General features: G+C 39.0%; 1 protein-coding gene across 7 annotated transcripts in view; it reads left to right on the forward strand.

Moving 5' to 3' along the window:
• The window catches only part of BBS9 (Bardet-Biedl syndrome 9), a 362,362-nt gene that overhangs the window by 170,102 nt on the left and 166,043 nt on the right, over window positions 1–26,217 (forward strand). For 6 of the 7 annotated variants that reach the window (XM_033076476.2, XM_033076468.2, XM_033076447.2 and 3 more), the window contains one exon: window positions 5,500–5,722. In XM_033076476.2, the coding sequence (XP_032932367.1) occupies window positions 5,500–5,722 (223 nt within the window). Of the gene's footprint in view, window positions 1–5,499; window positions 5,723–16,246; window positions 16,318–26,217 lie in introns of those variants that run through there. The other variant, XM_033076492.2, reaches the window with a different exon arrangement.

The raw sequence follows: 26,217 nt of genomic DNA on the forward strand, positions 1-26,217 counted from the left end.
CCTTTTTCTTTTTTTTTTTTTTTTTTTGTTGCTCTGTCTCTTACTTTGTTTGGGATATTCAAATATATCCTCACATTGATACTGCTTTCATCAGTCTGTGAATTCCTATTAGAACTGAATTTCTTTAAACAGCAGTAGAAGTCAAAATAAGATTAGTTAATATTATAAACATTATGCATGATAAATGATTTAAAGAAAGATATGACTAGAGAGAACAGGTATAATGTAAGAACTTTCATTGTGATTTTTCTATCGTGTGCTCAGTACAAATGTGTTCCTTAGGCACTTAATAGATTTGGAGTGTATTTAAGCTTCAGTCATTTGTCTGGATTTTCATCAGATATGAGTTCCAGTACTCTGTAGTATTTTGCCCATTCCCTGTTTTTTAATTATTCCAGTGGTAGGTTTTAGTTATTTATATGTGCGGAAGTGCTTTTGCTTTGGTTTTTTTTGATTTTTTTTTTAATGCAAAAGTGAATTGTAGAACATTCCAGATAGTCTGACTGATGTTGTTAATGCATTATGTTAAATAAAACTGGTTTTATACTGTTTCAAGGATAATTCTTCAACAATGAATAATTTTTCTCTTAAAAAACCTTTTCTTAAAAAAATATGTTGTCTCTTGACACTGTTCAGATGTAATACATTACAACTTCAGTAATATTTTGCATTTTTTTCTGAGTGCTAAATAGATACTGCGTCTATTAGTTTGCCTTTTTCTTTTCTTTTATTCCAATTATTTTCAAAAGGTGTCCTAAAGGCTTTATCAATTATTTTTTTAGCTGTACTTTTTCAGGGACACTCACAAGGAAGGTTTGTCATTTCCATTTCTAACAGCATAGGCAGATATTGCATACCTACTTTATGGCTTCTGTGGCTGTTTTCTCCTCTTTGAGACAAATAGATCAGGTAGAAATACAGAATGTGCTTGAAAACTATGAGTTAGGAAGACTGGTACCACAGTAAATTCCTGGCCAAATTTGCTGATGGTCTGTGCCTGTGTTGGATACTACCAGGTGAGTAGCCATGGATAAGTGGACTACTGGTTTGTATGTGTAACAATAAGATAATTTTTAAAAATTGCTTTAAAAGCAGAGTGCTGAGAGACACGTGGCTGGTGTTTCTTGTGAATTAACATATACAGTGCTTTCAGACACAGAAACCTCTTCTTTGGTGGTTGAGATAAGCAGAAATGCCAAGATTGCAATTCATGTTGAGAACTTTTGAGTATTCTAGCATTTTTGAAAACTGGTGAAATCACTATTGTGTCTAAAATAAAGAGATAAGATATAGTCAGGCAAATTCCTGAGTTAACAGCTATAAGAATTCCCATAATTTGTCTGGCATCAATTTTGCGTAGTTTATGCAGTATATTTCATATGGCATTCGAATTCTTTCAGAACTGCCTTGATTGTCACTCCAGGCTAAGTTACATTATAAGCAGCTTAGAAAATGGCTGTTGCCTTAGGACTATTATTAATAAAGATAAAGACTTTCAAAGTAAAAGATACACAATCAAATACTCTTCTGGCTTATGCATGCAACTTAGTAATCGTGTTCAAGTTTGACTGATATGCTATTAGAATTATTTATTTGTACTTCAGACAAACAGTATTCATTTGTAGATCTCTGAAATATAAATGTGTTAAGAAGGTATACTTTATGAGTAAACCTGCCAAATCTAACAACAAACCCTATCTCACACTTCTTCCTACATACATGTGCTCCAAGTATCTTAATGACAACCATATGGAAATCTTTCTCTCAGAACCAGCCCCTATCTATGTCTAGTTGACTTTGTTTTTGACGAGCTAAACTCTTGGGGAGTGGAATCTTGCAGCCAAGTGTCAGGCTACAAACAAGGTGCTCTGGATGAAGCCTTGTTGTAAAATACCCGAGCCTCCTCGCTGGCTTCTCGCTAGCTCAGGACCAGGAGGAGACTCAGGATTCCAGCATGGAACAAGGCAAAAGACCAAATGAGGCTCTTCTTCTTGGGATATTCAAAGCCTTTATTCCTGAATGGGTTTCAGGGAAAAGAGAGAGAGAGCGTGAGAAATTGCAGGGAATTTCAAACCTCGGTACAGGACGGAGGAATCCCGGATCACAGCCAATCCGGTCCGGCTGGAGGGAAAAGGGGAGGGTTAAACCATATAACAGATCATGGGGGAACCACAGAAGAAACCATTCCAGTGCAAAATATGAACCTATAAACAGTGCAATACAAGAAAGTCCTATCCCAAAGTGAGATTGAATGTATAATTATGGTCACATTCAGATATGCCATGACATCTGAGGATCCTTCATGGCAATTTGTACAGAACACAAGTGATGTGTACTAATATATATTAGCCATACTAGTATCACAAGTCTGTGTTTGGTCTTCAGCCTCCTGCAATGTAGTTGATTTGGTTAAAAGAAAGTGTCAATCTACCTATTATCTAAAAGAGAAAAATAATGTATATATGCAAAACATTGTCTATTTCAATTACATGAAGAATTTGGATGATTCAGTAATGACTCTTTCTGTAAGTCTTGACTGATATTTATTGTTGCAGTCATGGCAATGCTTGCTGGTCATAGAATGATGAATTACTGGCATAATGCTCCGGTCGAAGGTGTTCTTTTTGGTTGTCAAATATGCAGAATAGTACTCAAAAAGCTATTAGTGAATATTACAACTGTGGCAGTAGAAACATTCTGCAGTGTGGACTATAGATGAGAATAGTTTTCTTTTCAAGCATCTTTCAGCTTTTTTAACATGTGAAGAATTTTTCTTGTTCCTTCAATTCCCCCCTTGCACCAATAAAAATGGCTGACAAGTGCAGTCTAATTTGCAACCATTAATTTTCAGTTGTACAAAATCACCTGAACAGTTTTCCAATTTTTTTTTTTTTTTTTTTCATTTAGAGGTAGCTTTTGTGTACGTATTAATCATAAAGGCTGCTTTGGATTTGACTGGATTTACTAGGTCAACAGACCTTGAATTGGAGAATATAGTTTTATGGTCTCCTGAAGAACCAGTTTTACATGGAAATGAAATACAAGAACAAGGGTTGGAAAATATTGAGGCTGTGGTATAAAGTAAAACATACCTGTGTGAGCCAAGGACAGAATACTGGCCACTTTTAATTTCCTGACTTTTGTTAGCTTGTAATTCAGTGCTTTTATTTAAATGCTTTTGCCTGCATTTTTATAACTTATGTGGATAAACATATTGGCCAGTTTCTGAGCTACTGTATGCTGAGAACAGTTAATCGTCTGTTTCTTTGTCTTTTAGTGAAACTTAAGACTCTTATGTTTATGTTGTTCTTATTTTTCATGATTTGTAGTATAATTAGGAGTGGCTGGCTTGGCTGTTTTTTGGTGCTTTGTACATATTAAGTTTCATTGCCCAATATGTGGGAATGTAGACAGCATTTACGAGTTCATTAACCTCTTTAAATTGGCTGCAGAATGGATGATTTCCTGTCACCATCACAGGTCAGTGGATGCATTGCATTCTAATGGACTCTTGCTAGAATATTTGGAAAATGTTAAGCTACTACAGCATTGATTGATTGATTGGCATGATTTTTCTAATTTATGTGTTTTTTGTTCTGATGTATGGATTTTTTTATGGGGGCAAATCCAGATAAGATAATAGGTTAATGTTGTTTTTCTGAAGTCAGAAAGGAAAATGCTGACTAAGAAAACCTCTCTAGGTGATCCTGTTCCTCTACAAAATGTAAATATTTTATACACACCCATCACATTTCCAGGACACAGAGTACAGAGAATGTTTGGACAAGGATGAAGTTCATATGACTGTGTGATCTCACTAGTGTACTTTAGCACTAGTAAGCATCTGCCCTGGATCTGTTCTTAGGAATTTAACAAGGTCAGGAAAGTGGCCTTTGATTCTCCGTGTTAAAAGTAGTGTCCTCTACAAAAACGGTTATGTATTTAATTGAAGAAATCCATAAACCTTATTTGCTCAGTGAGCTATGTCAGGGTTGACACCATCATTCTTTCAAATGCTACTCTTACTGAGTCATGGAAATTTGCGTAGGCAGGCAATTTTGCTGTTCAGCTGAGCGTTTTCAGTCGAGTAGAACACATCATAAGAAAGAGCTTAAAAACTAGAAGATTCTGGGTTTGTATTAACTACAACTGGATACCTGAATTTTCTTTTCTGAGTACTCACCTCATAAAGTGAAAGCTTGGTGTTACTTTCTGTTAGTCTAGCAGCAAGTAGAGCTGAGTGATTCCAGATTAGCATGTCAAAACTTCTAAAGTCAGTAAAGACTTGCCAAAATAAATCCCAATCAGGAGCGTTGAGAGAGCAGACACTAATACTACAGTGATTAAATATACTTTCATGTCGGCAGCACATACATAGAACTTGCTTACAGGTGGCTGAATACGAAGAGATGTTATGAGTCATGAAAATAGCAGACAACAAAGCCCTTTACATTAGTTGTTAACTCTATCTAAGCTCTGTAAGATTGTCATGAAAAGACATGTGAAATCTTTGTGACTGTCTTGTAAATTATTAATTATAGATGCTGTAGATTAATCACGTAGGCTTGTCACAGTGTTTAAGATTCCAGAATGGATCAAGAGGAGTCAATCTGCATGTCATACTGCAAAAACGAGTTAGATATCATGTATTAGATTTTATGCATTGACCTCATAACCTTGTCACAAATAGTATGACTTCTATCCAGGTTCTTACTTAAAGGAATGCCTTTGATTTGTTTGTATCACTGAAAACCACAGTACAGATTACAGATTCAAAGCTAACTTTTGAATGGGCTATTCAAGGTGCTTAGTGAAAAAAACTTAATTGCTTTTACTGAATTTAATTTCTTTGTTTTAACTGGAAGTGATTACTAAGCTGATCTTTTCATAACTATTTACAGCTTGACATTATGATGAAATCAAAGTCCCTGTTCAGCAGAGCACTGACACACCTGTGCTCATAAATTAAGGTTAATTGATCTGATAAATGGGTACTGAATACTTTGTGTTGCAGTCATGATTTTCTCTGCTATTGGCACATTATTAGAATCTTTGTGATTCCTTTGTAAGGAATGTGTAATTGAATAAATTTTTTTTCCTGGCCTTGACATATCATCATAATATTATATACTACATATTATACTTTTATTTACATCTCCATTCTGTTCTTAATTTCAAGTGTCACAACGAGGAACTTCTGGTTTTCAGTTAATAATGCACTGACTGAATTTAACTGTTCTACCACATACTGTCCATACATTGTTATTATTGAAATTAGATTTCTCTGTTGACCTCAATATTAGAACAAGTTTGTTCTTTCAACTTTTGCTTGTACAAGTTGAAGTTGGGTGTTCATGACACTCATTAACCCCAAAATCATATTTTATGTATCAGTATAGTTTGAAAATTCTCAGTCCATGATTTGTTACCTTATTTTTAATATGCTATACCATATTTCAGTTTACCTAATTTTATTTAATTTACTTTTCTCTAATGCAGGGTTGGGAAGAAACTGTGGATGCTGCTGTCTCTTACTTGTTAAGAACTTGTTTGTCAAAGAGCTCCAAGGAGCAGGCCCTGACCCTCAGCAGCCACTTGTCCATGCCCAAAGATACCAGTAGACTGAAGAAGAACATCACCCTCTTCTGTGATAGATTGGCCAAAGGCGGTCGCCTTTCATTGAGTACAGACTTGGCCACTCAGCAAGCTGCTGTCATGCTGGGTAAGACATGAAGTTCATGAATATTCAGAATCCAAAATATTTATTTACATATTAAAACAAAAATATTTCCACATTTTATTTTCTTGGCAGTTTGTTTTTCCATGATTGTGGAAACCAAACACTGTTTGTGTTGCTGACAAGTAGAATGACTTAGATAATAAGATAATTTCAAGTCTGAAGTTTTTTTCTCATTTTATTCAACCTTTACTGTTGCTTTTACACAATACCCACAGTAATGCAGCAAATGAAACACAGATGATCCTTGTGCTGAAAAACTCTTATCACTTATTTCTTATCACTTATTTCTTTGGAGTTTTAAATTGGATGTGTGTATGTTTCTAATGTAATAGAAAAAAGAGGAGTGAAAAGTCCTGCTTTATTGATAAAGAAATTAATACATTTGAATTAATGGCTTTATGGCATACCATATGAAAACTCATGAAGTAGCGATAACACTAAATAAAATCTGGAACTTTTCTAAAGTACTAGTTGACTTGGTGGTATCTCACAGAAAGCATGAAATTGAAGATGAAACCAATTTAAGTATGTGTGGAGTAATATTTCCTGTATAGAACAAGAATGTGGGCAACATTTCACAGTGCACAATGATTTGCATGAATGTCACAGAATTATTTTTAAGGAAATTTTATTCATATCCTTTTCTGTATCCCTGCTTTTTAGTTATAGTGGGAGCAAAGTTGTACTTTTTTGTTGACTCTGAAGTTTAGCATCTTGTTGCTGTTATGAGACATTTTCTTCCTACTGTTTTCCTCCAGTGAGACAAATAGATAGACATACTCTTAGTAAACATCAGATACTCCTGGTGACTTGGAAACATGCATTTTTTACCCATGTTTCTGCTCCAAATCTGGATTGGCTGCTCTTTCAGCTTCATATTCTCCTAAACCGTAGTATCACTGTGGTCTTTGTCCTCAATGCTTTCCTTCTTTTATAGCAGTCTTTGCTGCTCTTACTCTTACTCTTACTTCAGTCTTTTCTGTAACGAAAAGTTTGTATTTTATACATGCATCATACTTAAAGTTGGGAGTTTATTTTGTTGGCTTCATGGATATTGTTTTTGATTGGAGTTGTGTTAGGGCAGTATCTTGATTATCAGTACAGTAATTTCACGATTATAAGCCACACCATTTTGACTAAAATTTTGCTCCCAAACCGGAAGTGAGGCTTACATTCAGGAGTGGCTTATATATGAACAAATTTTGGAAATTTCCCAACCCGGAAGTCCGAGCCAGCAGCAGCCCTGAGACGAGCCGGAGCCTGCCTGGCCCTGGGTGGTGGGGCAGTGGCGACACAGCGGCAGCGCTGCCCGGCTCCAGGAGGCGCGGTGATGGCACCAACTGGGCATGCCCCTCTCCCTCTTCCTGGTGGCACCGGCTGGGCACACCCCTCTTCTGCTTCCAGGTGGCATCAGCCGGGCACGCCCCTCTCCCGCTTCCCGGTAGCACCGGCCGAGCGCACCTCTCTCCCTCTTCCCAGCAGCAGCGGCTGGGCAAGACCCTCTCCCTCTTCCTGGCAGCACTGACTGGGCACGCCCCTCTCCCGCTTCCCAGTGGCACCAGCCGGGCACACCACTCCCCTGCCTTCCGGCGGCACCAGCCGGGCATGCCTCTCCCTCTTCCTGGCAGCGCCGGCCAGGGAATGCCGCTCCCCTGCCTCCCAGCAGCAGCGGCGAGCGGGGCTGGGGCCGCTCCCTGGCAGCTGTCCCGAGCAGGACCGAGCCAGTAAACCCCATGATCCCACGATTCTGTTACTAATTGGCAACTTTGTGAAAGTTGCACGCAGATCCTCGCTGCGAACGAAAGTGCAGCTAATAATCCAGTGTGGCTTATGCATAGACAAAGAACGAAATGTTGCCGGCACCCAGACCTGCGGCTTATAATCAGGTGCAGCTTGTAATTGTGAAATTACTGTATTTTGCTTTCTTACATTACGAAGAAAAGTTCTTGTTTAATATAATATGAATGCTCTGTACAATGTTTCAGCAACTCAAAAGTCCTTATTATGTGCAGCCCTCCTTTGCCTGTACCACTATAAATGATCTGGTAAAACAGTTGCAGACTGTATAGTGGTTGTGAGGAGATAAGGGACATGTGGTTGTGCAAGGGACAGACAAGGTAAAAAGATGTTGTGTGACAGACAGTCAGGGTTAGGCAGCCAGGAAGGGGACAGGCTGGAGTTTAGCCAGTCATGCAGAGAGGAGAGAAGGAGTCAGAGTGGTGTGGACCTGCCTATAAGAAAAAGGAGTCAGTACTGTGTGAGGCTGCCTATGAGGGAACAAGTCAGAGTTGTTAGAAAGAAGTTCACTGAAAGATGGCAGGAAAAGTTTTCTAATAAAGGGCTGGTGGTGACACCAGTCATGTCTGTCTTGATGTGATTGCAATAACTCATAGTCATGTGTAAGGAAATGAGGCAGAATAAGTATCATATTGGCTTTACAAATTTGTTTGTATTTCTTTGTGAGACTAAAATATGTCTGAAGGGCATTTCATTTGTTGAACTTTGATTATATAACCACTGTTTTTCCTTCTGAGAATTTTGAAAAGGTGTGAACAGCTGGAGTTCAAATTTTTTCCACCTATGCTAATAATGTGAATTGATTTAATAAGGAAATTAATTTCTTCCTATTCAATTGAGTAGTGTTATTGAGTTCAGGGAATGATGCAATTAGATTATGATTCTGTTAGGGAAAGAGTAAAATTTGTAAATATTGTAAACAAATTTGAAATACTACTCTTGATAGAATTTGCAATCTCAAATTTTACTCATGAGCTGTTGAGAGACTATAGTTTTTGAAAGAGGTTGAAATTTAAGACTGTTATTGTAATTAATGAGAAACTCATCAGAGAGAAATACTTCTGTCAAATGCTCAGAAGGGCATAGTATTTAAGTAGTTACCCTCCAGCAGGATATGCTGTGTGATTTGAAACTCTATGTGTTTGTCTTTAAACAGACTGAGAAAACTTGAAACTTCTTTTTGAGAATAAAGGTTTCACTGACACTTTGTAGATATGTTTGTCTTGTCACTCTTTGGGTATTCTCTTGCAATCTCTACCTTGGCAGGTAATGTGGTCTGTTAGAAGCAGATCTACAGGCAGGAGGAGTTGAGGCTGGCAACATAACTTGTATCATCTCTGTGTTTCAGTCAGAAACTCTGTGCCAGTACTGGTTCTTCATTAGCAGTTGAAGTGCTCTAGGTACGTTCCTGGAATTCATCTGCCTGGTTAGATTTACCTGAAAGAAATTAATTCCTGTGCTCAAACCATCCTCAGTGTGAAAACAGTGTTATTAGTGGGGATAATAAAAAAAATTTGACTCACTGTTGAGTCCAGCAAAAGGCACCTATTTCTGTCTACACATGGAAGAAATTGATGCCTTATAAGGGAAACCAGTATACAAAATGACTGTGCTGTTGAGTCAAGAGCTCTTTGATAAAGCATAGAATATAGAGGAACTCCTTTTCCCAGCCCTTAAAGGAGAGAACTGGAATAGGTAGAGGAGAATGAGGTTGAACCATATGTGGAGGGGGAGACAGAGAATTGTTTTTGTATCTGTGATTAAATACTGGATGGTAATGTAGGGGAAGGTTTTTCTGGATGTTTAAGCTCCATGCCAAGCCAAAGATGGTCCCATAATTTTTCAGTAGAGTAACCAACATTAGCTTGAGGATTACATTCAATGCCAAAGGATTACATTTTTAAGCCCGTTCTTTTTCTTAATGATACAAACCCCTTTATCTGTAACAACCAATTTTTAAAAATTTATTTTAAAGTGCCTAGGACCCTTGAGTATTGCAGCACTGTAACAGTCGGCTAAATTTCTAGAAGTTGTATTTAATACATTCAAGATGATTACCCTGTAATCTAGAGAAATTGTCTGAAGCCACATTGAAAAGCTGATGATTATCTTGAAGTGTGCAACTATTTGAAAGATGCCTTCAGAAGTAGTTGTCAGTATTTGTAGTTAATCCAAGAGTATATGTTAGAGGTAGACTGTGGTCTTTCCTGGGTTTGGTTTTTTTCACTGTTTTTTTTTTAATAGTCTAGTGATGGAATAGGTGCATGAGTGTTAAAATTGTGGTTTTGCAACAAGCTTGCAGTAGTTTGACGCATATTGAGAGTATACATGTTGATCTTGATAAATTAGAGGAAGGACCTAAGGTTAAGATGGTTTTCAGTTGAGACAAGTGCCAAGGACTTTCACAAGTAAGAATCTGACAAACTAAAATTTGAGAAATAATTCCATAAGCACTATTGCCATAGGATAGGCTCATAGGGTTATATTGAACCGTCAGCTGAATAAGAGATAGCAATGTTTCCACTGAAGGTGAATTCCAACTTTGTGTTGTAGTCACTGACTTTTACTGAGGGTATATGATTATTTCTATCTATTCTTCATGAGTAGGATTCACACGGGAGCACAATTTAAGGAAAACCTAGCCAAATGGAATGGAGTTCACTTTTGTTTCTTCTGAGGGAAAAATAAAGAGAAATTTCAGAGGAGGAATGACAGCTTTCCAGTATGCAAGATGTTCTTAAATGGGTGATTATAATTTAATAAGAATAATTGACTAAATATGATTATAACTGTAAACCATATCAGGCTATATCATGTACTGTGTTGCCTTTGGCAATGCATAAATGGCTGGATGAGGGGTTAAGGCAGTGGTGCCAACCCAAAGTGTCAGTCAGTGCCAGGAAAGTGCTTGGAAAGATACTGTAGACCACCCACATTGTTATTTATTGAGTTTACTGGGTGTGAGAATTGATAGCATAAATCCTGATGACCTGCAGTGAGTTAATTCTGTAGCTTTTAATGGTCTCATATAATATCTGTGTGTTGTGCAGGATTGCTTTTAAAACCTTGATGAGTAGTAAGTGTGAGAGTTTGAAGAGTTGTTTAGATGTCAGTCTGATTGGAGCTCTGTTTACAATATTGCTTCACCTATATTTTGGAAAGCTTGGTTACTCTTTGACTAGAATGTGATACTGCTTTTCCTATAAGAATTCCTAATCTGGTGTGCAAATAGTGCAAGCAACGATTTTAAAATTAAAATGAGAACTATACTTTAGAGCATCCATTTTCTTACTGTTTTTTTAACTTGGCTTCAGTATTTTTTCTCTTGGCTTCATTAGGAGGTTGTTGTACTGTGCTTTAGCATTATTTACTCACATAGTTCAATATAAGTGGAGCAGTAGAGAAAATATTATTTTACCAGAAAGTCAATTACTGAGCTTCATCACTGATATCTCTGGAATGCTAAAGACTTCCCAGACTAATCTTCCCAGACGGCTGAATTTAGAACTGAAATTATAAGGCAAAGGATGAATATTTTGCTTCCAGGAAATAGGACTTACAAATAGTGTCATTTAAATGGAGTATTTGGAAGTTATATCAAGTTAGAGCTAGAATGCAAGATGACTGCCCATCTAGTTTTCCACTTTGTGTTGCAATGCAGTTAAGTGATTCAGAACATCAGTGACAAAGTTTATCTGAACTCTTAAACACCTTGAATGATATCTTGATAGCTGCTATAGTAGCTTAGTGTACTTGTTGGAAGATTTTCCTAATGTTTGATATACCTGTTTTTTCCTGCAAACCAGAATGTTTTATTGTGAATGTTGAAAGTGGAGCTGGCAATTACTGATGTTCTTTAATTGTTTAAAACTTCAGAATGTTTTTAGTACATTTCTCCAGTAACTTTTCTTTTATACTAATTGTGACAAAATGCTAGCATTCTTTTTATGGATGATTTTCAATCCTAAACTTTGTTCTCTGAAATGGAATACTTTTTCTTTAGTCTGTGCAGGAAGTATATTGTACTGTGCGCTGCCCTATCTCAATTTCAAGACCCTTTTCTACAAATTTGTTGCCTGACCAGATGTTTCCCATTGTGTATTTATGCAGAATAAGCACTGTAGTGTTTGACTAGATACTTTGTTTTCATAGTTTTTAATTAATAAAGTTGATAATAGTTTTACTTTATATAATAATGTACCTTCCACTTAGATTATGAATGGGTAAATGCAAACTTTAAAGTCAGTGTTCTTTACCACATTAAGTATATATATGCACCCGTAATCTATATTCATGCTTTAGGAGACAGATTTTTCTAGGGCTTCATTTTCATGCAAAAGCTTATAAAAACTGGTTTTCAAAATCCTGTGGTGGTATTTGTGAGTGGATACTGCCCCTTTGAAAGCTGTTTTCTTCACTGGAAAAGTGGAATGAAACAGAATGTGTCATATTCCTTAAGGAACTCTCTGTTTACATGCTATTAAACTTGTGGAGAATGTTAGTACTAATTGGAAAAAAATGCGGATTTGAGATCCTGGGAGTGTAATATTAATTTATATATGAGAATTAGACAAATATTGCTGCAAGTTTTTAGTATGCTTGAGTGTATGTGAAGAAAGACTAGTAATAGTTTGATCTGAAGAAATAAGATTTTTGTAGATGCAAATTTCTTTCTTACACCCTTACTTATGAATTCATTGGTCATTCGCAGAAGGGAACATGCTGTGTAAGTCAAGTATTCTCCAACTTTAACAGACTCAAATTTAGAATATCTTGAAAAATGTAGTGGCTTCCATTTGTACTCACACAGGTTGCAGTCTGTGTGTATAATGTTATCTCAGTAGCATGTACAGTAATTTTTTTTCTCCCTGGAGAAGTTAGAATCATATACAGTAATTTCACGAATACAAGCCGCACCAATTTGACTAAGATTTTGCTCCTAAACCGGAAATGCGGCTAATAATCAGGAGCGGCTAATACAACCTCAGAAGTGCCTGCCGGAGTGCTGAGCCGAGCAGCTGCAAAGTCGGCATTTTGCGATTGTTACAAATCGCTACTCTGTTGCACCGCGGGTGGAGCCTGGCTCCCTGTAGGCAGCACGGGGGGCGGGGAGAGAGGCGGGAGAGCTCTCTTTCCTCCTCTACCACAGCCCAGGGGAGAGACGGGGGGGGCCCGGCGCCGCCATTGCCGCGGCCTGGGGAGGAGAGGGGGGACCTGGGCCGCCCCTACCGCGGCCCGGGGAGGGGGGGGGGAAGCCCGTGCCGCCATTGCCGCGGCCCGGGGAGGGGGGGGGAAGCCCGCGCCGCCATTGCTGCGGCTCGGGGAGGATGGGGGAAGCGCGCGCCGCCATTGCTGCGGCCCGGGGAGGGGGGGGAAGCGCGCGCCGCCATTGCTGCGGCCCAGGGAGGGGGGGGAAGCGCGCGCCGCCATTGCTGCGGCCCGGGGAGCCGACGGGAGCCCCGCGCTGCCATTGCTGCGGCCCAGGGAGGGGGGGGGAAGCGCGCGCCGCCATTGCTGCGGCTCGGGGAGCCGACAGGAGCCCCGTGCAAGCCATTGCCGCGGCTCGGGGAGCCAACGGGGTGCTTTGTCCCCGCCCACTGCCGCCGCGGCAGGAGCGGGGAAACTCCGTCCCTGCCCGCCGCCAGTGCCACGGCCGCGGGAAAGCTCCGTCCCCGCCCGCCGCCGCTGCCGTAGGAGCAGGGGAAGCTCCGTCCCTGCCTGCCACCGCGGGGCAGCGCCGACCCGGGGTGACCGAGCCCAGTGGCAGCGGCGGCTGGCCCCGAGCGGCAGCACCGGGCTGGGCCACCTGGCCCCGTCAGCGGCCCCTAGCGGGCCGAGCCTGCACAGCCTTAGCTCAGCCAGTAAACCCCGCCCTCCCGCGGTTCTGTTACTAATTGCACGCGGGTCCTCGCTGCGAACGACAAAGCGGCTTATATTCGGGTGCGGCTTATCTATGGACAAAAACCGAAATGTTTGCCAACACTCAGAGATGCGGCTTATACTCAGTGCGGCTTGTATTCGTGAATTTACTGTAGTTTGAATTTCAAGTAACCTGAAGAAGACACAGATACAGAAGTTGGCCCTAAGGCTCAGACAGTGCTTTTGAACCACCAGCCTATACTTATAAAAATCATGTGGGGCTGACAGAACTTGATTTGAGATCTTTTCCTGTAACTTAAGTATTGTGAGCCTGAGGCCATGATGCATTGTCAGTTTTTATAGCCCCTCATGGTGGTACAAAGAAGTATAAAAATATGGGTTGTTTCTCACAGATGTGACATAAGTCCAGTGTTGTTTATTTCTGCAGAAGACTGCAGTCCATAATGAAGTGTGATTCTTATTTAAGATATTTTCCATGTATTTTCTGTGGGAATTAAATATTGAACTTTTTTTTCTCCTCTAGTAACCCTTAAAATAATGGTTTTAGATTTTTTTTTTTTAGTTTCAATATATTGGTTATTTATAAAACATTTTAGGACTGCTTATTAAATCTATGTAAGGAAGAGTATTCACAAAGGTTGTTGAAAGTACTTGAAAGATTTTTGTAGACCTGGGCACTGTTCAGCACTGACTGATGAAACTGGTTGTCATTGACCAAATTGGATTCAGCATTTTACCCATCTTTATCATAATACTCCTCACCTGTTTCCACTATTCCCTGCTTCCATTCGAGTAACACTTGCAAGAGTGCCTAAAGGACATTGGTAAGTATCTTTGAATTCAGGAAATCCAAACCTTAATAATAGTGCTTACTTCTCATTGAAAATCACTTTGCTAAGGACTTTTTTCTTAGATGTACCTGGAGGCTTTTTCTGCCCAAAGCACTGTGTCAATTCATTCCTACAGATTTCTTGGTGCAGCCCTTAAATATGAAATTGACATTAAGTGATTTTAACTGTTATAGAGGAAATTCTAACTCATCTAACTTCATTAAAATAACACAAGTTGATCAATTAAATAACTTTATGGATTTGCCTGGGAAGTGGGTTGTCTACTATCAGTGAAAAAGTATTGTAATGTATAATATAAAACTAAACTCCTCATTTAAATAGACAGTAAGATTGTCTTGTATACTATGTGCGTTAAGACCAAAACAGATCCCATGTCACTGAAATTCCTGTATTTTTCATACTGTCTTAAAGCAAACAAACATTTGGTAAAAAAATGTACTTTTTATCTTTTCCTTTTAGTTCTTCCTTCTAGTAAGGCTACCAGTTTGGCTCTGATTCATTTTTTCCCCCTCTGGTTTTCCTCAATTGTTTTCTGTATTTCTCCTCTCTACGTTTGGCTTTGCTGGTTTCCTTCTCCATCCTGTGCCCTTTGATGTCCAGGCAACTCCATGTACAGTCCCTTCACTGTTATAACTAGGGTTACTACCCCATCTACTAGCCACCCAAGGGAGTAAATGAGTCTGACAGAGAGAGGGAGCAACGAAAAGGGTAGGAAGACCTTTTCCTGGTCGGCTGTCAATCTGGGGCCCTCAAAGCAGTAACTGCAGGGAAGATCCTGTGGTAGCAGTCTGGATCTATCATGCTAGGAGATTTTTACAAGGTTTGACAAAGGTGTAACAGAGACTAAATCCATAAGCAGTGCAATCCTTGTGTACTTTTGTCAAATTTGTGCAGCTCTGCCTGGCCATGTGGTGCCAGTTTAAGCATAACTTTCTTCTCTCGAATTGCAATGATGATCACATAAGAATGATAAGAGCTAAAATGGTTCTGACTCTTACAGCCCTCAGCATTGTCATGCACTCCTGTTAAATTGTGTTAGGTGGCCTAACAATGAGACGTGATATAGTATATAATGGAACATGATACAGTGCTACAGCTTTAATTTGACTTCTAGTTCTTTGTGTTGAAAATATTTTCTCAGAAAATTGTCAGCTGTTGTACAGTTCTACTTTAATGTAAAGGCCTACAAAAAGTGAATAGTAATACATAAAACATTTTACACTAGTTGTTTGGTTCTATTTTTGAGACTAAAATATGTCCCTTGTCCCATAAGGCTGATTTAGTGAAAAGGAAGGGGAGTAGCAAGTCATTAGGGAGAATTTTGGGAGAGCTTACAGCAGGAAGTTTTTGTGGTTCCTTAAGAAAAGTTTAAGAACAGTTTAGTGGAGCCAGAAACTTGATTGCTTGGCTCTCTGATGTGTATCTTTACTCTTTTTAATTTCTTTTCATTGTAACTTCCTTAGCTCTTTAAAACTTTTATTTCTATTGTTGTAGTACCTTTGGTAATTTATTTATGTGGAAAGGAAAATTGAACTATTATTAAGATAAGTGGTGTTCCCAATGTCATACTGTAATACCTGTATATAAAAAGAGTTCAAATATGCCTTGCAGTCTTGTCATAGCTCCTACCTACACTTTTTTTTAGGTGTTTTACTGTTAAAACACAGATTACATATTAATAGATTGTGGTGAGCCTAAGAACACATTGCAACCTGTTCTTACATCACTTGGCTTGGTTCAGGTGAGCACACTGAAAACTGGAAGTCTGAATATCAGACATGGGAAGCAAGCAGGGAGCAATGTCTGAGGTGGTCTTTAATATGAATTCACTTGGTCAACTTTCATTACCCTGCAGGACTCAAATGATATTTCTTCAAGTGGTTAATTTTCAGGGATTATATAAATAATGGTAAAGCATTGGACTTTTTTTTAATTGAAATGAAAGTACTGATAGAAAATAGATGCTTTTTTTCCCTAGGCCATTCCAAGTTCCAGTGTTGCGAAAAGGGGAAAAATAAGATTGAAGAGTAACAAGACACATTTTTGTAGGATTGTGAGAAGGTTTTTATTATGTTGTTTAGAGCATCTTCCCTCCTCAATTGATATTACAGCTGGCAAAAACCACAGGGGGAAGGAGTACAAAGGTTAACAAGGCTAAAGCAATAGCATTTAAAAAAATGAATAAAGAGGAAAATGTCATGCATAATGAATAAAAAAGAAATCCCTCCTGAGATTTGGGATTCATTCATTTGTGGTACTATGAAATTTAGTTGGCAGCATTGTAATTCCAGCTTGCCTCAACTAAGTACAATTGGGATCAACACATTAATGCCTTGGTGTGTGCGATTCTATTGCTGGCTCTTTGTGTTGAAATCCATTAAATTTTAATATGTCCTACTTAATGTAAGTGGTCACAAATGATTCATTATGTTGAGGTAAGCTTTTGGTGAAAATAATTGTCAGTTGAAAAAATTTCCCCTAATGATCCTGCTTGTCACCGGACTTCATTTTCTATGTTGTTTGAAACCTTTAGAGACTACAAGCAAAAATAAACTTCTAACATCTGCATTAATAAGGTAAACGTTCAAAACTATGGAAAAAGTATAGCTAATAGAGAAAGTGTACAGTCTCTGACCTTCCATTTCAGAAGATTCAATAGTAGCAGGTAAAAAAAGTAAAGCTAAAACCTGGATAGTTATTTTAAGAGGCAGCAAAAATTATGCCACTAAAAAAAATAAAGCTGAGATTTAATAATGTAGCATAATAATTTTATTTAAGGTATGGTATTAATGAAGATTCAGTTTTGTATGTCTGGTTAGTCTTTGGATTTCCATGTAGCAGGTTTCTTGGTTCCTCTAAGCTTTTGTTTCCTGTGATATTTGAAGAACAGCTTATATGATGAAGTGCACTGGTATTTGTACATGAGCTGTAGGCATTTGAAGACCGTATTAGCTCTGCAGTTTCCATGATGTTACTTTTCCTTTCTAATCCCTATCTGGACAACACCACCAAAAAATTACAGGGATTGTCTACTTCTCTTAAGTACAACCATGGCAAATTGTCCATTCCTGAATAGTTATAAGCAGAGATGATACAGATGAATGAAGCAGGATATGTCAAGTATAATGACTTATTTTCTTCTGACTGGGAGTAGCACCCTGCATTCAGCAGCAATGCAACTGTTTACATGAGATATTGTGGCCATTGTTTCAGGTACCAAAATCCATTTATTTTGTATTTGCTATTCGTGGTTTTCTGGCACACTTAGGTTGAGTAAACACGTTTCTTTTAGGCTGTCATAAATTAGGTGCACCTTAGCTAAAACTGCTAGTGTTACATTATTATAAATTACCCTAAGCAAGTGTGCCGAGAATGAGATAGTCTTTTGCATAAGTATTTTTTTGTATATGTTGTCTCTGAATATGTCTTACAGCTTTTAAAAGTCTTTTTAGTCTTCAGTCAAAAAAACTTAAGCAAATGTTTGTTTTTCAATTTAAAAAAAAAGTTAAAAACCTACTTGAACAATAGAGGTGTTAATGTTATTTTTTTCTTAATATTCAAGTCACTTTAAAATGAAGATGTTTGTGTATGTGGGATTAATTTCATAATTTCTATTATGTAGATAGTGTAAGTAACATGTACAAGTCTATGGAACTCTGTGGTGAATTAACAGTGTAAAACTGTATGTACATCACTAACACCATTTACAGTGTATTTGCTCTTCCACCTTACCATAAACGAGTCAAATAAATCTAAACCTAATGAAAATTTTGTATTTTGTACATGCAGAACTGATTTTTCAATTACTTAGACTTTTTCAGAGCCTAATCCAAATCCTGATGAAATCTGTGGGAGTTTTTCCATAGACTTCAGTAAGCTTTGGCTCAATCCCCCACTTTTCAATTTTTCAAGCAGATTTGCCAAAAAACTGCAGAGAGCTAGGCACTTGGAAAGTTTTTTCTTGCAAAGTACAGCTGGTTTTGAGTTGCATACAGGAAAGTTCTCAGTGCTTTTTTGAAACAAAAAAAAATAGCTTTAAAGGTCTTTTAACTTTGAGTAAAAGAGCAGATTTAACATTTGAAGCTGAAATTGCCTTGTGCCTTAGTCTAAGCATGACAAACACCGTACTAGAAGATTGTTTCTAAAATGCATGTGAAAACAAAGCTTTAAACTGCAGGTTATATATAACTTTAGCTAAAATTTTTTTGGGTTAAGAGTTTCAGAGAGCCAGGGATGTCTGTACTATTAACTTTCTTTCTTTTTTTTTTTTTTCCAATTCCTTGTCTTTTTTTGCAGTGGAAAACTACACTGCTGCAATTAAAAAATGATTCACAGAGGTTAACTGCACTAATTTGAGAGAGAGCTCTTGAACTTCAGTGAACATGTTGCACAGCCAGATCCTTCTGGTGATGTAGGGAGGTTTTCACTGCTTCTGGGTGGTTGAATCCACAGCTGGAGCTAGATGTGATTGGACATGCTGGGTTTTAGAGAGCATGAGACACAGCTTGGCAAATGTTACTCATACCCTTGCATATCAGCCCAAGATTAAAATACTGGCAGTTTAAGGTAGCATCTCGGGTTGTGGATGACAGTCAGTGAGGTGTAGAATCTCTCTCAGTGTCACTGTTATTTTTTTGTCTTTTGAAGTGTTCACCTCTAGCACAGATTGGATACAGATCTGACTGCAGTAATGTTCCTCAGTAGCTGCATTGTGAATTGCAGCCCCTGGTCATGAAGGAATTTTCTTAGGGAGAAAAAGGGCAACATCTTCCTGAATCTGAATGCCTGACATTGTTACAGAGCTATGTATCATCAGTATTAAAATTGCAGATTTTTTGTTTTTTTTTTAAATGAGAATATGTTTATGACTGTTCCACATTTTTTTGAACAGTCAGCTGGTTAAGTCTTCTCATGAGCCTGGTATCAGTGGTTCAGCTAATGTTCACATGGTAATTGAAGGTCCATAAATTAATGTTTCCCTTGCCCCTATGTTTATTCAGACTCTCCCAACCCTAAAACTTTGATCTGGTATCTGAGCTGGAAAATGTCATAAAATCAAACATATGAGGTGTTTCATGACTCTGGCAGATTTAAATTTTTAAAAAAATAATTCTTTTTTCATAATTGTGTTATGGCTGAAACACAAAGACTGATGATAACAGGGCCTGCAAAATCTAAGAGTTAATAAACTTGTATCCTTAAAGTCTTCTTTTGATTCAGCTACACTTTGAGGCATAGATTTAGCTCACCCTGTCCTAATTAGAATATTGCTAAAGAACTAATAAGTAATGTGTAGTTAGCTACATAATGCTGAAGTACTTTTTTAGGATTGAGAAAAGCCTTCAGCAAACTGGTAAAAGCTGCAGGCTTGATGAGTTTCATGTGGTTATCATGGTAGACTGTGCATATCTGGTGGGTGTTTGCTGTATGTTATAAGTGCAAATATCACAGCAAGAGGCATTGCCAGGAACTCTCTGTCCTTTGATGAAAGATGTACTTTATTAATTCTGACCCTAGCCAAAGTTTGACTTATTTTACTTGAAGAAAACTAGTTAACTCTAAATTAGAGATATCACCAAAAAGGGTATTACTTCAAAGTTGGGAAATGATTAGGGGGATGTTCCACTGGTTTAATTGAGTTTCAATTTTAATGACTTACTGTCTTCTGTGTAACAATAAACAGCTGTGCCACACTGTGTTTCAAAGAACATTTACTCAGCCTTTAAATTTACCCTTAGAGATCAAAGAGAAGGTCTGATGTATATGGATGATGAAGGATGCCTCAATTCAAATTGATGGGTGAACAGAAATAGTGCAACTAGTGGTAATAAATATTATGAACAATCTTTAATATTATGAACAATCTTTTCAATGTAACTTATGCAGTGCTGAACAATATTAAATTTTACAGTTGCACTGAGAAATCTCTTGCAACTTTGTTAAAATTGTATCAGAGTATTGATAAGTATGTCTTCTAGCACATTCTTGAAACCAGCTTTGAAATAAATGGATGCCATATTTCCCTACAAAGGAACTTTATTGGCAGAATTAATACTTTGCAATAATTTCCCAGTCTGAGGAGAAAATATGAAGCAGTTGTGCTTTGTTACTTCATCTAATTGGTTATAAAGGGAAAAATGCTTGTTGTACAATTTTACAACAGATGTCTCAAATATTTCTGAATAAATACTGGTGTCTATGTCAAAAAGAGCCTTGTTTTTGGTCATTTTTGCAGCATGTTAAAACCACATTACTTCTAGCTTAGTGTGAAATTGTTTCTCATGTGGATAAGTTGATTCTCTCTGGCTGTTGAATTGCATGTACATCACATAATTTTGGTTAGTGTAGTTACAGTGTTGTAAACACTGTCAAGAAATAGAGGTATTCAGTTATACTACTCACAGTTGGTCTACTCTGAATTTGAGCCCATGGTATGTAGAAGATATTTTTTCCAGTGTGTACTCTGATATTCACTGTCAAATAGCAAGCTTTTTTTGTAACACAACATTGCCTAACCAAGAAAGCACTTGATTTGTTGGGTCAAATCATTCTTACTTAATGCAGATATGCCACTTCAGCAGGCATGACCATCAGTGGTTGGGAATAGGTGTTAAGGGAGTGATAATAATTCATTTGCATACCTGTGGTAAGGTTATGCTAAGGAGAGCTTTCTTGCATCTTTTTTGTGGATGCTATTTATGATGTTATATCTTTTTCAATTGAATGATTTATCTTAGTAGAATGAAAAAGGAATAGTTATAGACAATAGTTACATACAATTAAGACTCACCGTGGTAGGCTGCTTTAAGAAATCCTTGGCAGGTGCAGCAGTCTAGTCCTTCTGAACAGTGAAAGAATTGCTTTGATCAACAAGATAAGGATGAAATCCTGGCCCCACTGAAGTCACTGTGAGCTTTGCCATCGAATTAATTTAGTCAGGATTTCTCCTGTTTGCTTGACAATTCTGTTACTGTTCTACTAACATTCATGTAGTGGTTGGTAACCTGTCTTAGCAGAATGCATGAGAGCAAACCCTGAAGCAGACTTCTTGTATAAGTACCTTCATATTATCATTGCTTTAATGAAGGGATGGGACTACTGTTGTGCTAAAAACTATTTATTACTCAGATATAAATCAGCCTCAAAGGCCGTGTGATATTAGAGGACAAAAAGCCATAGCTCAAAGTAGTCACAAGTTTCTTCATCACAAGGCAATATATAACATTCTAATCCAATGGAAAGTTGCTACTAGGCTTATTTTGTTTTTCTAACCTATCACCTTTACTTAATTCTGCTGCATTGCATATACTTTGATCCAATGGACTCTTACTACATATATACACATATGCTTCTATTGTAACATTTAAACTCTTAGCTTATTCTATACAATTACATTACTACCCTATAAAACCCTTCACCATCTTATTCAATATAGTTTCTTACTTACTTAAAGCATATTCTTACTTAAAACTATAGAAATATTAGTTCTGCTTGATGTCTGTGCACTTTTATTTTTACATTAATCCAAGCTTCTTCCAAGGCTGCAAATCAAACCCTTCAGTATTTGTGGTAGTTTCTATCTTTCTATTTCCTGCACCTTCAGAGTCAGAATTCACATCGGGTGTGTCTTTTTTCAGTGTTTGGACAAAAAGAAGGTACAGAATGTGTTTTCTAGCTCATTACAGATTTGATGTTAGTAGAAAGGAAAAACACAACTATGGAATTCTGTTCTGGGGGTAAAAAAGCTACAAGACTGCAGAAGCCTCATTTTTCCTTGTAAATTTGACACTATGATGGACATGCTATACCCTTGTCTTTGTGACAAGTAGAGACAAAAGTATAAAGAAAATATAAAAATTGGATTGATTTATTTCTATTAATTCCTACTGAGCACCAAATAGGAAACACTCAGCATTCTGTATTAACAGCTGTCCCAAACCTTTTGTAAAGACTGACTCGAGCAAATCTCAGAAGTTTCTTTAAATCTTCAAAGGAAAAGAAGGTAAGGATCAATTGGAGAAAAGAAGAAATAGAAATAATTGTAACTGAGAGTTTTTGTTGCAAATCAAATACAAAGAATCTAATGAGAAATTATCACTTATACCATGGGCTGTAACAGAGAGGGCTTTTTGTGTAATTGGTACTTAACAAATCCAGCCATTTAGCTGGTACATGAAAACCCCCACAAGTGCTAGAGGTCACAGAATAAAATGGGCAATTTGCTTTAAGTAGCATTTCATGTTAGAGAAAGTGCAGATGCTGCTGCAAGATGTATTATATTTCCACAATCAGTGATAGGTAACAAGAATTGTTTAACAATCCATATCCTGTGTATGCACTTAAGCCATGGGCAGATCAATAAAAAAGCATTAAGTCGGGTGCCAGCTGAAGATATTATACCTCTAGGCTGTTTGGCTACATAGTGGATTTCAGTAACTCTATTTAGGTAAATCATGATCTAGGCAATGTCTTTTCCAATTTCTCTTTTAGTTCTTGGTCATTTGGAAGGGGAAAATATATATTTAGCCAATGGAGTTTCTTTTTTAGCATTTCTAACAAATATTTTTTTCCATATATGAACAAAATATAGCTAATGTTTTAATGTACAGTAATTTCACGAATACAAGCCACAGCAATTTGATAAAAATTTTGCTGGAAACCCGGAAGTGCGGCCAATATTCCGGGGCGGCTAATATATGAACAATATTCTAAAAGCTGCCAACACGGAAGTGAGAGCCCGTGGCAGCCCCAAGCCAAGCTGGAGCCCGGCCAGCCCCGGCAGAGGTGGGAAAGCCTGGCAGAGGCGGGGCCAGCAGTGCGGGGGGCGGGCAGCAGAGCCTGAACCAGCAGGGCGGGGCAGGGGGGGGCAGCAGAGCCCGGACCAGCATGGCGGGGGAGCCTGGCAGAAGCAGGGCTGGCAGTGCACGGGAGCCAGACTGCGTAGGGGGAGGATAGCAGAAGCAGGAAGCCCGGCAGGCAGGGCTGCCCAGCGGCGGGGGAGCCCAGCAGAAGCAGGGTTGGCAGTGCATGGGAGCCAGACTGCATAGGGGAGGATAGCAGAAGCAGGAGGCCCGGCGGTGCGGGGCTGCCCGGCTGCGGGGAGAAGCCCGGTAGAAGCAGGGCTAGCAGTCCACTGGAGCCCAGGAGAACCGGGGCCAGCAGCGTGGGGGAGCCCGGCGGTGCGGGGGCCTGCAGTGCCGGCCAGGACGAGCAAACACGGCAGCGGCGGTGCAGATGGGAGCGGGGAGCCAGGGAGCCTGGTGGCAGCGGCGGCAGCAGCACCGCCCGGCCGGCCCTGCTGAGCCGTAGCGCCGAGCTGGGCCATCCGCCCCTGTCGGCAACCATGAGCGGGCCGAGCCTGCCTGGCCCCGCCTCGAGCCAGTAAACCCCGCTATGCCGCGATCCTGTTACTAATTGGCAAATTTGTGAAAGCTGCGCACGGATTCTCGCTACGAACGAAAGTGCGGCTAATATTTGGGTGCGGCTTATTTATTGACAAAGGCAGCAACATTGTCAATGCACCGGAAGTGCGGCTTATACTCCATGCGGCTTGTATTCGTGAAACTACTGTAAATGATGTAGTACTTCGTAACAATATAATCACTTTATCTTTTATCTGATGTTAATCCTGAGTTCATCTGTTAAAAATAATTAGAATACTCTTTCTCAAGGATTTGAAAACCTCTAATTTGTTTTCATATACTCAGAATGTTGAGGGATGTGTTGCATTCTCGTAGTGATCTGATTTGATAAATTTTCAATGAGAAAGTACATTGGCCTCTGGGGAACTGTTTGTTGAATATGAAATCAGTATCAAAACTGGAATTTTCCAAAAAAGGTCAGAGTTAAGCATTTTAACCAGGTTCATAGGGGACACTGAATCTTCATTGTGAAGTCTTACACTCTTAAGACAGGCTACCATTGCTCTGCTTCACTTGGTGTTGTAGACATGAAAAATTAAAGCAGAAGGGTACAGAACACTTTTTTACCAATGAGATGTGTCCTTGGATTTGTTCTGTGTTTGAGGTTATTAAACTTATTTTATGGAGGGGAGCCAAGCCTAGTGTGTTTCAGTAATCTTGAGAGAAGATTATTAGAAGAGAATCATAGTGCCACAGTAAGCTTGGCTATACAACAAGTTCTTTATATGAACACAGACTTTTAATGGAAGGATATTAAGAAACATGATGTTTACATAGTGGGATTTTTTTTGGTGGTGGTTTGTGGGGTTTTTGATGGGCGGTTTATTTATAGAAATGGTCCTGTGTCAAATTACTGTTTCCAATGAAGGAATTCAGATCTTACCGAGGTCTGGAGGAATTTTGGTGCTGTTGGAGTAAAAGTTGATATCAAGTCCAAAAAAACCCCAATCCATCAATCAAAATGATGTAATTGGTTTTTTTTAAATTGAATACTTCTGTCTAATGACATGAAGAAGACAGTATTTGATAAGTGTTTGTAGTAAATTTGACTCTGAAATATTTAGAATCACTTCAGATATCCCACAGTTGTGGGCACTAACAGATTGCTCATGCTATTAACGAGCTGTCAGTGGAAGTTAATCACATATCATGTGTGTGAAGTCAGCAAGCTACAGTGATGATCTTTGGATGCCATATTTTTAGATGGTCTTCAGTTTCCACTTTACTTAGCCACAAGTATTTGAAGTAGTTTGTTTCTTTCAAGTAATGTATAAGTAGAGAAAGTATAGCTAGTTAGTCTGTACAGTCGCAAGATAATTTATAGAAAGAAGAGGTGGGCTGTAAAAAGAACCAGTAAAGGTAAAGTTACATTGCTGAAATACTGGAGAAGCAGCCAGCACAGTGTTAGTTTAATCAGTAGTTTCATAAAGTTCACCAAATAATTTAAAGCATATCAATGTTTGCAAAATCCTAGCTTTGTTTGAGAATGGCTTTAAACAACAGAAACCAATTTCAAATAATATTTGACTTTCCAGACCAAGTAGTGTTTATAGACTAGAAAATGGGATACTAGTATGATTTTTTGGTTTAGTTCTGTAAGAGGGGGTATATTGAGTATTGCTTGGCTGGGTTTTGATAGCAGGGGGCTGCAGGGATGCTTTTTCTGAGAGGCTGCCAGAAGCTTTCCCCATGTCCAACGTATGTGTTGCCAGCCAGCTCCAGGGCAGATCCATCACTGGCCAAGACCCAGCCCATCAAGGGTGGTGGCAGCATCTCTAGGGCAGTGTATTTAAAAAGGCGGGAAAAAGTCTGTTAAACTGCAACTGGAGAGAGGAGTAAGAATGTGTGAGGAAAACAGCTCTGCAGATGCCAAGGTCAGTGGAGAAGGAGGATACTCAGGTAAAGGAACAGAGAGCCCCTGCTGTGGTGAATACCATGGTGAGGCAGGCTGGCCCCCTGAAGCCCATGAAAGTAGATGGTGGAGCAGATGATCCACCTGCAGCCCATGGAGGTGGATGTGCCCAAAGGAGGTTGGGACCCCATGGAAAGTCTGGCCTGAAGCAGGCTCCTGGTAGGACCTCTACACTTATTTCCTCTCTTTTTTTCTTGATTGGTGTGATTGGGAAAAAGAAGCCATAAGAGCTCTCCAGCTTTGTGTTATTTGTCCAATACTTTTAGTTGTATTTGGAATAGTATATTATATACAGTAAATTCACGAATACAAGCCGCACTGATTATAAGCCGCATCTCTGGGTCTTGGCAAACATTTCGGTTTTTGTCCATAGATAAGCCGCACCCGAATATAAGCCGCTTTGTCGTTCGCAGCGAGGACCCGCGTGCAATTAGTAACAGAACCGCGGGAGGGCGGGGTTTACTGGCTGAGCTAAGGCTGTGCAGGCTCGGCCCGCTAGGGGCCGCTGACAGGGCCAGATGGCCCAGCCCGGTGCTGCCGCTCGGGGCCGGCCGCCGCTGCCCCTGGGCTCGGTCACCCCGGGTCGGCGCTGCCCCGCGGTGGCAGGCAGGAACG

This window comes from Catharus ustulatus, chromosome 1 (assembly GCF_009819885.2).
Source record: "Catharus ustulatus isolate bCatUst1 chromosome 1, bCatUst1.pri.v2, whole genome shotgun sequence".
In the NCBI taxonomy this organism is placed as follows: Eukaryota; Metazoa; Chordata; class Aves; order Passeriformes; family Turdidae; genus Catharus; species Catharus ustulatus.